The following is a 15147-nucleotide window of genomic DNA, read 5'->3' on the forward strand; positions in this document are numbered from 1 at the left end:
TAGAGAAACTCTGAGCTTGTGTCAGGCTGCAGGAGGGTAAGTCCCCTCCTCTGAGGTCAAATACTTCAGAAGAAACGTTTGAGAAGCCCAGATCTGCTGGACCAAGCAGTCACGCAGCCTGGTTTTCACCACCTTCCACTCTGCCTATCCTTCTGATCTTCCCTCCCCTCCACCACACTTTACCACCAAACAGTACTTGCACATTCCTGCTCCCACACCTTACCCACTGACCTGTCTGGGGGCCTCCTCCTGTTGGTCCCTATCCCTCAAGGTCTAACTCCTATATCCCCTCTCCAGAAGACTTTCCAGAATCTTCTCAAGTAGGGATCCCACACTATCTATACCTGTCTTATAGAGCCTAACTCCCTACACCTAGTTGTATAAGTATCTGCAGACTCACCTTGCCTGCTGGATCAGACCATAGCCTCTAATGTGCAAAGCCTGGATCTCACTCAGTGTAGGTTTCCCCTGGTGCCCAGGGCAGGGCCATGCTCCCTCCTCTTTGTTCACATCTCCATGATACCACACTTCACACTACAGTCCTGTTCATTCACTCAGACATTTTTTAGACACAGAGATCAAAATGACATGGTCCCTGCCCATCAGAAGCTCACAGTAACAGTCACTTCCAACAGGTTTAAGTCCTGTCTTCTCCGCTCAACCACCTCCAGTGCCAGGGAGCTCATGATCTAGCAAGACAGCTACTTCTATTGTTAGCTCTGTTTAAAAACAAACAAACAAACAAACAAAAAACCTCTTCCTCACATTAAGTTGGAAAAACTAACAAAATCCAAGTAAATGCCAGAGGTTTTGTTTGTTGTATCTACCACCTCTCACTCATGGTGGATTGTCCCCTTATGTGTTTTGTAATCTGGGGATTATAAACTCATCTTTAGTAGAATTCTATCTTTGTGGCTTGAAAGCAGTTTCATTTCTGTTTCTATTAGGCAATCCTTGGGTATTACAAGTTTATGACTACTTTCAATAAGCTTTGGGTGCTACAACACCAAAGAAGGTAAGTATTTGAACCCCTAAACCCACACGAGAGCAGTCCAATGATGACAATTTCTTTTTTCCCAATCCAGAGCCCAGACCAAGCCAGAGAACCTTCCTTGATGTCTACTTGGAACCATGTGTATTTTTTTCTAGAACGCCCTTTTGCTAATGGTAAAGCCTTTCTTGGGTCCTGATTTACATGGGCCTCTCAGTGCTGATTCCCTGCTGGGGGCAGACCCTAAGCCTCAACTCCTGTCCCCACCGGCTCAAGCCCCTTGGGGACTGAGGTTGGCCATCTCACCCACTGCCCCTCCCCACCCAGGGCAAAAGAGTATCACCTCTCATTTACCATTCTGGAATTTGGTTTTCTCTTCCTTTTTGGCCCCTGGGGATTCCCCCTTGCTCTCTTGCAAGCTCAGCTATGTACTTAAAAAGACATCTGTTACATTTTAACAAGCATTTCTAGGTGTTTTGTAATGGGACACTTCTCAGGTTACCTATCTGCTGTGTTACAGAAATGGAAGTCAGACCAGAGGTTCTAAAAGGGCCACCACTTACCTGGATGTCTTTCACCCACACTTGGACCTGCCTTCTGTATCAAGCAATGGGAAAGGGCTCAGCAACCCACAGCCCTGGCTGCATCTCCCACTACCTCCGTGACTGCATAAGACACTAAACCTCTCCAAGTCTCATTTTCCTCATCTTTGAAACTGAAATAACAATAGTACCTGCCTCACAGGTTTCTAGTGAGCAACAGAAGACAAAACATATGGGAAGACACTGCCAAGTGTGACTCTAGCTACAAATGTTATTGTCCTAGCAACCCAGCAAGCCCAGTTCAGAAGCCCTTTCTTCCTTGCAGCCTCCTCCTCTAACTGGAGATCTTTCCCTCCTCTGCCGCCTCGCCGCTCTCAGGCTGACCCTCACAGGCATTCATAAGCTGCTTAGATCACAGTTACGGGTAAACACGTCAGTCACCCCTCTACGCTGTGAGCTCCTCAAAGGGAGGAGACATGGTCTGCCTCATGCCTGTGTCCCCAGTTCCTAGCCTGGGCCTGGCACAGAGTAGGGCATAAGTCTTGAACAAATGTAAACCATCTCTGTTCTGGAATGCTCAGTCTAAGAGGAGACAGACATACAGACAGTGACAATGTGTGACTAAGGGATACACTAGGGCTGTGGAAGCTCAGAGAGGCCATGACCCAGCTGAGGGGCACAGTGCGGTGTGGGGGGGTGTAATTTAGAGTTATCAGGGAAGGCTTCCTGAGGGAGAAACACTTGAGCAGAGCCTTCAAGAAGAAGGCTTGGTAGAAATAAGAGCTATCCAGGCAGAACAAGACAGGAGTTTAAGTTAGAGAGATCGGCATATGCCAAGGCTCAGAACAATCGAGAGAGGAAGATCCATCTGGGGGAACGGCAGGTGTCTCAGTGTGCCTGAAGCACACGATGGGCTGGGGGAGGTAATGGGAGACAGCCAGGGACCAAAGGATAGAGGGCTGCCACTAACCTGTAGTGTGGCCTTGAGCAAAGCCCAAATCGGCACCCTCCTCAGAGTGGGGCGCAGGAGCAGTGGGGACTGTCACTCACCTTGATGGCCTCCATGACGGGTTCGTACAGATCCGGGAAGCCCGGGAACCTGAACACCATGCAGTGGACCAGCTCCGCCAGCTGCTCCAGGCAGCTGGTCCCCGAGTTGGAGTCCTCCTTGACCAGAGAGGCCACCATTGGGGGGATGTGAGGGAGGAGCTGTGAGAGCAGAGCAGGGTTAGTCAGCACCAGTTTACCCACCTGAGACACGGGACGGTGGTCAGTGCTGGAAGCACCCAGAGCTCCTTGAAGCAAGGAGGTTTGCCCACCTGACCACTGTGCCCCTTACCTGCATGGGGCTCTGAGCTCTGCAGGCAGGTGACTCTCTTTACAAGATACATGACCTTGGATACTCTTCCTCGGTCTCTTCATCTGTTTAATGGGACAAATAATTCCCTCCTCACAGCTAAGGGGAGGCCTGAGCCTGAGCCCCAGGTATTAAGTATCAGCCAACCAACCTGCCTGAAGAGCCTGAAGGTCTGAGTGACCAGGGCTATTCTGTCACCCAGGAGTGATGCCGGGGCCACAGTGTGGTCAGCTGGTGGCAGCTCTGACAGAACGTGAGGAGCAGCGAACGTTTGTATGTCAAAAGCACTCACAGTGCCATGCGGCGATTACTATCCCCATCGTACAGGGAAGAGACTAAAGTTAGAGAGGTTATGTAATTTGCCAGGGATTTCACCATGGGTTCTGGGAGAAGCTGGTGTCTGAGCCAGGTCTGTCTGAACTCAAAGTCCATTTCTTTCCTCTGTGCTACCGTGTTAACTATCAAACCCACAGGGGAGCTACACCATAGTGTCCCGGGGATGGAAGAGTCAGGCCACAGAAACTGGGAGCAGGGGAGCTTGGGAGAAGGATGAAAAGAAATAAATACCTATCAAGTCCCTAAAATATGGCAGGCTCTTGATAAATGTCACCTCATCTAATCCTGTCCCACCCAACCCAGGCCCTGAGAGGTAAGTGCCTGGCCCGAGGTCACCCCATCTAGTAAATGACAGAGCTGGGACTCAACCCCACATAACCCCAATCCCTGGTTCTGTGCTTTTCTCACTGCACAAATCAGGAAGCATAAAGTTTCTGCAGTGACCAAGGACCATGAGAAGCAAGGAAGGACACTGGCTCAGGAGTCAGACCAACTCAGCTGGAATCTTCCTTGTACTGCTCACCAGCTGTTACCTGGGACATGCAACCTAATCTCCCTAAACTGCAGTTTCTTCAGCTGAAAAATGGGGAAAATGATAGAACCTCCCTTTGGGGCTACTCCGGGAGTAAAATGAATGAACATGTGGACTGTCTTTAGCACTGTACCTGCCACACAGCTGGCACCCAAGTAACACAGCTGCCATCATTCTAGGCCTGTCACTCTACTCGGGACCCATGCGGAGGTCACACCCATTCTTTGGCCTCAGTTTTCTATCTGTAAAATTGGGTCTCAAGTCTCCTCCAGTCCTAACATCCAGGACTTGGAAGTCTTGGGCTTCAAGCCCCAACCCCTTAAGCCCCAACAGAGACAGCATGTCTGGCCTCCAGCCAGACCTGTGGAGGATGCAGGACCGCCCATCTTCGGGGCAACACGCAGGGGCCCTTACCAGGTGGAAGGCCTCATGGGAGTGCTGGAAGGTCAGGAGCATATACTTGAGGACAGACAAGGCGGCTCCCCGGACAATGGGATACAGAAGCTTGGAGAAAACCTGGAAGAAAGCCTCTGGTCAGGAGTCCCCCAGGCCTGGGCCACCCAAGGCCAAGGGTAGCCATAGGCCTGAAAGGGGGCCAGAGATGCCGGAGTTAAAGCAGCAGACCCATGTGGGAGTAAGAACACAGAGGTGCTCAAAGACCTGGGTGGATGGATGGGTGGTGAGATGGACAGCTAAACAGTTAGATAGATATCTGATGGATGGATGGATGGACGTACCAAAAGTGACAGACACACACACTTGAATGAAGAGTCAGAAGAATGAATGGGGGAAACCTGGTGTCCAGCGAGAAGTAGTGAATTGTCCCAGGTCACAGCGAGCTTGGGTGGGAGCCCCGTGCTCTGCCTCCCAGACCTGCATTGCCCCTGGCAAGAGACTAGCAGGAAAGGCCAGAAGCCGGGGCTAGGACAGGGGCCCACCAACCTTCTCAATTTTGGCGAGTGACACCTCGATCAAGATGCTGAACTTCTTAACAGCGGCCAGGCCCTTCAGCAGTGCAATGATCCACTTGTCAATGTTCTTCCCCAGGGGCCAGGACACCCAGTCGATCATCCTGGTGAGGGGAGTGACAGTGATGCAAGGACCGGGGAGGCCCAAACACCTGGGAGGGGGCAGCCCAGAGACCAGCCATAATGACCTGAGATGCCCCCCACAGTGACTCACACTTACACAGGGCAGCTCTGGGATCCGTGGGATGAACAGGACACCTCTGGGAACTGCAAATATGCCCAGCACAGGCACCTGGCAGAGACTGGGGCTCCCAGCCCAGCAGAAGGGGAACCAGGCCCTCTCAGTACCCCAAACCTCACCCCATACACAGTGAGTTGCAGTGGCAGAACAGGGCTTTTGGCTGCCTCTGTCTGGACTGTGAGGCCCAACGGCAGGAGGAGTACTGCCCCCAGGCTGGAAGCTCTGGCTCCAGCAAACCCTTGCTTGTGACCTGGAGCAAGTCACTTACTCTCTCTAGCCTCAGTTTCTTCCTCTGTCAAATGGGGATAATACCTACATCACAGGTTTGTTATATGAGTTAAAAGAGATAACAACAGCTAACAGCTAACATTTATGTCATATTCACTCTGTACCAGGCACTGCTCCATCTGCCTTACATGTATTAACCCTTCTGACCCCCTCAAAATAATGCCTGCATGCACTGAGCCTGAAGCTGCCACACAGTAGGTGCTCAGGAAAACGTCACTAGTATAATTATTTTTATATTCAGTAGACTGGGATATAAAGAGAACAATAGAGAGCAAAGCAAATAGTAGTAATTATGGTAATAATAGCTACCATTACACTGTTCTACGCACTTTACACGTAATATCTCATTTTATCTAATTCAATCCTCACAACAAACCTGTAAGATGAGTTCAATTATACTACAAATTATGGATGAGGAAGCTGAGGCATAGAGGGGTTGAGCAACTTGCCCAGAGTCACACAGGCAAGAAGTGGGAGAGCCAGTATTTTAACTCACGCAGCTTATCTCTAGAGCCTACAGTCTTACCCACTGAAGACAAGGAATCCAGAAAGGCCCAATGGAGACAGTGGATCTGCACACGGGTATGGAAAGAATGGCAGGGGGGAGGGGGAATGCCAGGTGGATGGGGTCTGCAGAGCCAAAGGCCTGCAGGCAGGAGGGTAGGTGTCATATTCGGGGATCACTGGCCGGGCAGATGTGGCTAGATCACAGGTGGAATGATGTTCAAATGAGGTGGGGGATGTGCGAGAGCTCTGTGAGCTGAAAAGCACCCAAACTCTGTTTATCATACTTGCCAAACTCAGAAAGCACTTCATTAAAGTAATTTTACCTCCTATCATTGACCCTGTGGAAACCTGACAACTTCTTATACCACCTCTGCTATTACAGAGGGGAGAACGGAAGCTCAGAGAGTTCACTGACTTGTCCAGGGTCACAGAGTTGGTACCCAGCCTGAGAGCATCACTAGGGCAAGGCTCTCTGTGTCTTACACATCCAGCCTGGGGCCAGGCACAGGAAGGGCTCAAAGAAGGATGGATTAATGAACAAGCATGAGGGCCTGGGCCCTCTGCCACTGTATCTAGCCCAGCAATCCCACCCAGTGGAAGGGGCTTCTGGGAGAGAGAGAGACCTGACCACCACTCGTCCCTCAGCCCACCTGCTGATGGCAGTCAGCATCTGGGAGTCGGTCACACTGTCATCATTGCTGAGGTTCCGGACGACACCATCCATGAGCTCCAATGGGAGGTGCTGGACCACACTGGCCAGGGCGCTAGATGGTGGCTCCTCCTCTGGAACAGGTGCCTGGGCTGAGCTTTGCGGGACAAGTGGACCCCACACCTCCCCTATCACCCCATGTCCTTCATGCTGCCAAGGAACTAGGGAGCCTCTGCAAAGAGCACATCATGGCCACCTCCTTGCCTCCTATAGCATCCCAGCCTCTGATCTTATCTTAGCTCATTCACTCAACAAACCTTCACTGGCACTGCTTCGGCCCTGTGCTGGGCAAAGAAAAAGCACTAACCCCCAGCTGTGCATGTATAGGCAAGGCCCTTAGATGGGGTAACACTGGAGCTGGCAAGAACAGGTAGGAGGGCTATGTGACTCGGCGGGAGGGAGGACATTCCAGGTGGAACCCAATAGAGATGAAAAAAATTTTTAGTTATCGGGCTTCCCTGGTGGCGCAGTGGTTGGGAGTCCGCCTGCCGATGCAGGGGACATGGGTTCATGCCCCGGTCCAGGAGGATCCCACATGCCGCAGAGCGGCTGGGCCCGTGAGCCATGGCCGCTGAGCCTGAGCGTCCGGAGCCTGTGCTCCGCAACGGGAGAGGCCCCAACAGTGAGAGGCCCGCGTACCACAAAAAAAAAAAAAAAAAAAATTGTTATCAAAATTTGTTGTCCAGTTGTATAAAGACCTAGGTCCTTATACACCTGGCCTTGGTTCTTCCTCCAGCCAGGTACATTCCCTTCCTTTCCCCTGAACAGCCCTATAATCAGGGAAGGCACAGATTTTATTTCAGTCACTTAAACTACAGTCCAGTTTCCACAGTTGTCAACGGAGGGCCAAGATTGACAATTCAGTTGACACCTATAGGTTCTATCACGTCTCCAGACCTTCCCCTCTGCCTGCCCTGAATACCTTATCCCTGCTGCCTGGTGCTACCCAGCTCTCAAGACCTGACTCAAAAGTCATCACATCACTTCTATGAAAGCCACCAGACCCAAAGGGCATGATGACCACCCCACATCCTGTTGTCTCAGCCCCCTGGTCCTCCTCCAGGCCCGACTGATCTGGGCCCCCTCCTCTCTGCATGCCCAGCAGGCACCACCGGATAGGTGCCCCCCACCCGTGAGGAGCTCAGGAGGGGCCTGCTAACTAAACGAAGTAACAGCACCCACCCCCACACACATACACACCTGTGTACTAGCATGCACACGCCACACCACCAGGTGGGCACGCCACACAGGAGACTCCGCACGCACGGGCCCCGCCCGCCCCGACCGCACACGTACCTGTGCAGGAGATGACGGCGAACAGCTCCTTGAGGCAGGGCAGGATGGCGGCGGGCTGCGCGCGCCACAGCTGCGCCAGGAGCCCGCTCACCTGCTGGGCCTGCTCCAGGAACTCCACGGCGCCCTCCTCGCCGTCGGCCGGGCAGCGGAAGCGGCCGAGGCAGCGCACAAGCTGCTGGCAGAAGAGCAGGCGGTGAGGGCCGTCGGGGATGCAGCGCGGGTGCCGCGCCAGCAGCCGCGCCACCTGCGCACAGGCCGCGGGCCCCGGGCGCTCACATACGGTGCGCAGCACCTCGCGCCGCAGCAGCGCAAACACCTCATCGGCCGAGGGCCCCTCAGGCAACAGCTGCAGGCCGAGCTGCACGCAGGCCAGCGCGCGGGCGCCCGGCGGCCCGGCGCCTCCCTGCAGCAGGCGCAGCACGCGGCGCGCGCTGAAAAATTCGGCGAAGACTTCTGGGTGGTGGCGGCCGGCCACGTGCAGCAGCTGGCAGCCCACGCGGCGGGGCAGCTCGTCGGCGCCGCTCACGTAGAGGCGCGTGCCCAGCGCCAGCAGCGCCAGGCACTGCTCCCGCTCCAGCGGCTGCCGCGCCGCCTCCAGCACGCGGCGCACCAGCCCTTGCTTCACGCTCGCGGGGTATGATGACGTCACCACCGCCTCCAAGATCTTGTCCATGGCGGCCACGCTGCAAGGGACAGGGAGCAGGGTCACACTCTGCCCGACAGGACCGATCCCCCACGTGGTCCCCTGCGTGCTGAGGCTTGGGGGCGAGCAGCTCAACCTCTCTGGGCCTCAGTTCCCCATCTGTGAAATGGGGCAAGGATACCTACCTCCCCGGGAGGTGACGTGATGAGGAGAAGCACAATGCCTGGCATATAATAAGCCCCAGTGGGTTGTAGTTATTGCTGATGAGCGCCTTTCATCTCACAAAGCCAACACCTGAGCCTTCCCCCTCCTCCACCCCTTTGCCCCTCTCTCCTCAGGCCTCCCTGGGGACCTCCGTGGGTTCTTGGCGAGGCAGGTAAGAGCTGGATTTAGAAGCTGCTGTCCATGGTCTTGGCCAAGCCATGTCCTGTGGGAAGATGAGCTGTGCACATACACAAATCACACCTCCAGAAAGGAAGGGCTGACAGGGCTTCCAGAGATCCCTGGTGCACTTTATTCTGCCCCCAATCAGCTTCTTCTTGTTCTTTTTCAAATGACCTACCCTTTTCCTCTTTGTGTTCGTTGTGCCTTTTGCCTGAAACATCCTATCTCCCCAAACCTCCACCACTAACACACATTCATACAACCAGGCAAAGTACTTTCCTTTAAAGCCCACTTCAAACACCCAATCCTTAATGAGAACCTCCCTGGACTTCCAGGCATGAATTCATCCCTCATCTGGACTCCTACAGCCACCTGTGGCCTCTTCCTCTATTGCAGCTGGGATCACATAGTGCGGGGCGGGGGGGGGGGGGGTTGTACGGGTCCAAATCTCCTCCACTAAGGCAGATCATCTCATCTCTGTGCTCAACCCTGCACAGGCAGGCCCTGTCGCCTCCCAAGCCTCAGCCCACACCAGCCCCTCACTGTGGGCTCACTATGTCCTCCCTGCCCTGGGCTTTTACACTCGCTTTTCCCTCCCCTCCTTGCTTGGCTCACCCTGCAGAGCTCAGCTCAAACTTCTTCCTCACAGAAGGCCTGTCTGACCTCTTTGTATGGGTCAAACGCCCCTGTTAACAATTTCAGAGCATCCTGTCCTCCTTTATAGCACTTATCATGATTACTTGATTGGGATCATCCTCCTCCACTATACTATATAGGTTCCTGAGGGCAGGAACCAAGTCAGGTTTTGTTCACCACAGTATCCCCAGGACCTCGCACAGTGCCTGGCACACAGTAGGCATTTGTTGAATAAGCAAATGCAGAGTGTGGTATGAGTTACTGCTACCTTATTCCTCTGAGCCATAATATACTTCCCCCTGTCCTTCCACTCCATTTTAGCTGTTTTCTGGAAGACTTCATCCCAAGCTGACCCACTTTGATTCCTGATTCTCATGCTGGTTCCCACAGGTTCAGCTCCTAAAAGGCAGGACCTCTTCTTTGCTTCTTCGTATAATCCCACACTAGGCAGGACCCAATATAAGGTTCAGTATACGCTAAGTGTTTAATTAAACTTATTATCTCAGTGAAAACTACTCTATTGTTAAGACCTGGAGTAGGTGTGAAGACAAGCCAGAAATTTCCTAGATGATGGGCCAGAAACTTTTATGCAAAACCACAGATACTGTGGGACCCCAAATATGTGCCAGGCCCTATGGAGATGCTCGCTTCTCTGCCCTAGCTCTCCACTGAGACCAAACCTCCATTACTGCGTGTGTTACATTTGTTTCTCTCTCTCTCACCAGGCTGTGAGCTCCTTGGGGCAGGGACCAGGCTTATTTCTCAATGGCTGGCATTTCCCATGCCAGTCACTGCAGAGTAAGGTTAGACGGTGTAGCCAGGGCACAGATCAGTGGTTCCTGAATGCTGGCCTGGTTGCCTCAGAATCACCTGAGCACTCAGTACAAGTTCATATGCCCAGGGCCCACCCCAAGCTTGGAATGGTTAGACTCTATTCTTTGAGATTCAACCAGGATGCATTCTGCTTACCATCCAGCTTACTTATGCTCTCTGAGCCTCTATTTCCAACCCGCAGGGCTGATGTGAAGACAAATATAAAGGCTGGGCACAAGGAAGTGCTCAGAAAGTGTCAGTCCCCTTTGCTTTAGAAGCAAAGTCCTTGCTCTTAGGAGCTCCCAATCAGTCCGGTGGTGGAGACAGACACATTGGTAAAGAGTGCCGAAACAAGGCATACTCCCAAAAGGTCTTTAAAAGTGTCTTTAAAAATGGGTCTGCCTTCAGCCCTGGTCCACTCTTTCCTGGGCAGTCCCTGCAGACCATCCTCCAAACCCCTACCCTGCCCTCCAGGCTAGTGGACTTAATATGCTTTCAACCCAGGATGCCAAGAAGCCCTGGTACTCAGGTGACCAAGGAGAAATCCTAATCGATGAGATATTGACAGCATGTGTGGAGGAAGAGGACCTGGGGGCAGGGAGAAATGGAGTTCTGGGGCTAAGGAAGGCTCTGGAAGTGGAAAGAAAATCAGACTAGGAATGAGCAGTCCTGCATTCTAGTGTGACCTGGAGTAAATCCCATTTAGTCCTGCAACTCATTGTGTGACCTTGAGCACATAATATCGTGAGCCTCTTTTCTGTAAAATGGGGATCAATGATATCAGGCTGAACCACAGCAAAGTGAGGGATCAGATGCTGGTAATTTCCTATCATTCTACCTGATACCTATCACGTAAGGTGGCCTGTGCCTGGCAGCTGGGAGCTTGGTCAGTGGAGCCATTCTGTGAGGGCTCTGATCTCCGAGGCCAGCCCTGCAGCCTCTGTGCAGTCTGTGGCCTGACCACTCCAGCAAGCCCTGCCTATCTGCCCCCACTCCCACACAAGCAGTTTGAGGTCAGTTGTCACCATGGTCACCAACAAACCCACTCAGTAATATCCTGGATGCATTCATGCAAAGGGGCTTTTAGAGGAGTGGACCTCACCTGACCCATCCCAGGCCACGGAAGGGAGGCAGAACAATGCCTGCTCTCCCCACGGCATGGATGGGGAAGCTGAGGATCAACAAGGGAGAAAGACACGGCCTTGGCAGGGTGGGACTAGAACCTGCACTCATCCTCTCTAGGGGAGGAAGAAGCAGACCCCCAGCGCTCCTCGGGGGAGGGTGGGTTACCCTTCCTTCTAGGCTCTGGATGAGGATATGGCCTGTCAACACTGGCTCTGACCCAAGAGACAGCTGCCCCAATGCCAAGTGCAGCAGCAAACAGCAGCCATGTCCTCCCTCCGAAGAGCCTGCGTTAAAGCAGGAGACTAAGGTTCTCTGCTTTCAGAATCACCAGGTGACCTTGGGTGAGTCCCTGCTGGGACTCCTCAGCCTTCTCATCTGGAAAATGGGGACCATTCTGAGCCTACCACTGATGAGGTTGAGACAAGGTATAAAAAAGATAAGGGCAGGGAGTTCCCTGGTGGTCTAGTGGTTAAGACTCGGGGCTTTCACTGCCATGGTCCAGGTTTAATCCCTGGTTGGGGAACTGAGATGCCTCAAGACACAAGGCGGCGGCCAAAAAAAAAAAAAAAAAAAAAAAGATAAGGGCCGGATAATAGATCTGGCACTGAGAGGCAAAACCGACACTGTCAGGGAAGAAGACGAGGGGACACATACTCCTGATCCAGCTGATTCTACAAGGAATTTCATCCATTAGCCCTCGAAGCCAAGTCATCATTTCCACTCTCTCCCCTGAGCTCCAGCCCCACCCAAGATCAGCTCCTCTTTACCTCTGGCCTGGACTAGCGCAGAAGCCTCTTAACCAATCTCCTTTTTCCCCTCCTCAATCCATCCTCCACTAGAGACATGTGTCCTGCAGGAGTACAGAGTCTAGGCTTCAAATCTAGTCCAGCCACTACCCCCACTGTGGCCACAACCGTCAATGCTGATGTTTTTCCACCTCTCAGAGCTTCTGAACCCCAGAATGGGAGATGATCACCTGCCCACCCCTTAGCCTTTCCCAGCCAGTGCTGCGGCTCCTTCCCACACCCTTGGCTTATATCTCACTGCTGACATGACAGCCTGGGAGTCCCAGCAACACCCAGCCCGCTCCAGGACGCACAGTTAGCACACAAGAAAATCATGACCCCTCCCCTGGAAGGCTCAGATCCCTTTAACTGTCCCTCTCAAATGACCCTCCACCTTTCCACTGTATATTGACAGGTCTCTGTTCCTGCATAGTAGAGCCTGACTATATTCAATCTCCATCACCCATCACCCCCAAAGCAGTGTGTGTGTGTGTGTGTGTGTGTGTGTGTGTGTGTGTGTGTGTGTGTGTGTGTGTGTGTGTGTGTGTGTGTGTGTGTGTACAGCTCCAATGTCCTGCCTCACTCCCCAGCTCAGACTTCCCCATCCCTCCCTGGTCTTTCCAACACACCCTGCAAATATCATCAGATTACCTCATTAGACAATAAACTCCATCTTGCCATGCCCCTGCTCAGAACCCTCAAGGCCCCCCAGCCCCTTCAGGATAAGGTCCAAACTCCCGAGCCTGACGTTCAAGTCCTTTCTGTGACACTAAGCTAATAAAGGGGCAGGGTGGGAGATGAACTTGACAAACTCCATTTAGTGGTAAATCTACAGGAATCTGAGCAGTGGGCTTTTTCCTGCTCAATACTTTGGTGAAGTTTTCTCTGCTGAGAAAGGGCTTCTACCTCTTCTCTCCTGGCAAATTCTGACTCATCCTTCAATACCCAGGTCACATGCCCCCTCCTCTGGGAAGCCTTTCCAAATCCCCCTGCAACTCAATCTTTGGGCTTTGGCTTCCAAAGGCCTTCTTCGCTTCTCTCATCCCTGGGCAAGTGTAACTGGATTGATTCTATGCCCATCTCCCCCACCAGGCCAGGATCTCCTTTGGTAGGAAGTAGGTCTGGTCCCCCATCTGTGCCCAGTGCCCAGCACAGGACCAGGCACAGAGATGAAGGAGTGCCAAGTGACCGAGAGACATGTGACAGCAAGATGAGATAGAACCAAGGATATGATCAGAAAAGCACCTTCCAGGGACTGGCCTAACCCTTGGTCCGGTCACTGCCCCCTCATCTGCCCAGATCTGGTCTTGCATATCTATCACCCTGCGAATCTTAAACATCAGCCAAGAAAGCCCCTACAGAGGTCACTGGATGGGCTAGTCTAGAAATGACTCAAACAACCAAAGCTGAAGAAAAAGAAAACAACAAACAAACAAACAAACCTGTTCCTGGTTAACCCTCAGGTCCAAAGTTCACAGAATTTCATGGGACAGGGGAGGGGGCTTCAAGGGCTCACTCAATTTCTCCACACCCCAGAGCACAGCAGCCCCTCCAAGTCCCAGCAATGAGGAGCCCATTTCCTTTCCTCTCTGACCCTCACACCCAGTCTCCCTCCTTTGACTCCCCTGGGTGCCGGAGCTGCCTGGCTGCCTGGGATGGGCAGGGGATGGGGGGAGCACCAGGCTGTGCCTCCTGACACCCAGAAGACCCTCCATCCCTCGTCCCCCAGGTCTCTAGTCAGCAGCATTTCTCTCTGTATTTTTTAACTGAACTTCTACCCAAGGCAGCCCCGGGAAGGATCCCCTTGCCATACTACTGGGAGGCACTCCTTGGGGCCAAACTGTCGCAAGAAAAAAAGAAAAAAAAAAAAAAAAGGTGCGGTGGGGGAAGGTTACTAGTAAAACCCAACTGCCCTTTTACTGAAGGGGAACTGAGGAGAAGGGAAGAAGGTGGGAGCATATATTCGCTTCTCAGGAACCCAGCCCCAATGGGGGCCACCCCTCACATACCTCTGATGCCCGCGTCCCCACCCCCATCCCAGGTTTTCTGGAAGGGCGGGCACCAGGCTGACACATCGAGGTCTCTTGTTCACAAGGGTTCTTGTAGGGGGAGTACGCCCTGGCCGAGGATGCTGAGAATAGCAGAAGCCCATTCCAAGCGGAAGCAGCCTCTTGGCCCCTCAGTTTGCACCCCAGCTCGACCCCACCCCTCCCTCCAGTTATACCAGTGCACCCGCTCCCAGCCCAGACTGGGGCTGCGGACCCCACGAAAGGCTGGCGAGCTTCATGACACTGGGCGCCGGTGCCCTCAGCCCTGAGGGGGGCGGGGGCAGGGGCGGTATCTCTATATACACAATTGATGAAGAAGATTGCGGCCCAGAGAGGGGTAGCTACTCGCCCAAGGTCACACAGCCAGGCCCAGTATGCACCTAGACCTCCCGCCTCCCAGCCCCGGACTCTAAAAGCCCTACGCGCGCGTCCTGGCTCTCGAACCATCTGGGTGCAGACACTCCCTCCCCCCAAGCTACACACATGCCCCAGCCCCCTTACCTCTGGAACCCCAGTGGCCCCTGCCTCAGAGTCAGCTCCTGGGCGGGGCGCTCAGGCCGGGCAGGACCAGGCTGGGCCAGGCTAGGTCAGGGCGGGTCCTTTGCTTCCCCCAGAGTGGAGACGCCCTCCGCCAGGTCCCAGACTGCAGGGATGCTGCTTCCACTGAAAAGCCCAACCTCTCCACCGGCTCTGCACAAGTCTGGAACAGGGGAGCCCAACTCAGCTTCGCGGCCACAGGGCTGCGGGACGAAGTGGGGGGGAGGGGCGAGGTGCGGGAAACGGGGCGGAGCCGGAGCGGGGGCCACCCCGCGAGCAGCCACTAGGGCCGCGTCCCCTTTAAGGCCAGCCGGCCTGATCGCTGGCGGGGGCGGGGTGGGAGCTGGACGGCTAACTGCAATGCCTCCTGGGAGATGGAGTTCGAAGTCGACGCGCCGAGCTGCAAAGA

General features: G+C 53.7%; 1 protein-coding gene across 1 annotated transcript in view; it reads right to left on the reverse strand.

Moving 5' to 3' along the window:
- The window catches only part of USP35 (ubiquitin specific peptidase 35), a 75991-nt gene extending 60956 nt beyond the window's left edge, over window positions 1-15035 (reverse strand). Inside the window, exons 1-6 of the mRNA XM_060102977.1 lie at window positions 14703-15035; window positions 7768-8450; window positions 6413-6545; window positions 4701-4830; window positions 4173-4274; window positions 2584-2742 (exon numbers count right to left, since the gene is read on the reverse strand). Coding sequence (XP_059958960.1) covers window positions 2584-2742; window positions 4173-4274; window positions 4701-4830; window positions 6413-6545; window positions 7768-8440 — 1197 coding nt within the window. The 5' untranslated portion in view covers window positions 8441-8450; window positions 14703-15035. The remainder of the gene's footprint in view (window positions 1-2583; window positions 2743-4172; window positions 4275-4700; window positions 4831-6412; window positions 6546-7767; window positions 8451-14702) is intronic.
- Window positions 15036-15147: the final 112 nt, after the last annotated feature.

This window comes from Mesoplodon densirostris, chromosome 7 (genome assembly GCF_025265405.1).
Source record: "Mesoplodon densirostris isolate mMesDen1 chromosome 7, mMesDen1 primary haplotype, whole genome shotgun sequence".
In the NCBI taxonomy this organism is placed as follows: Eukaryota; Metazoa; Chordata; class Mammalia; order Artiodactyla; family Ziphiidae; genus Mesoplodon; species Mesoplodon densirostris.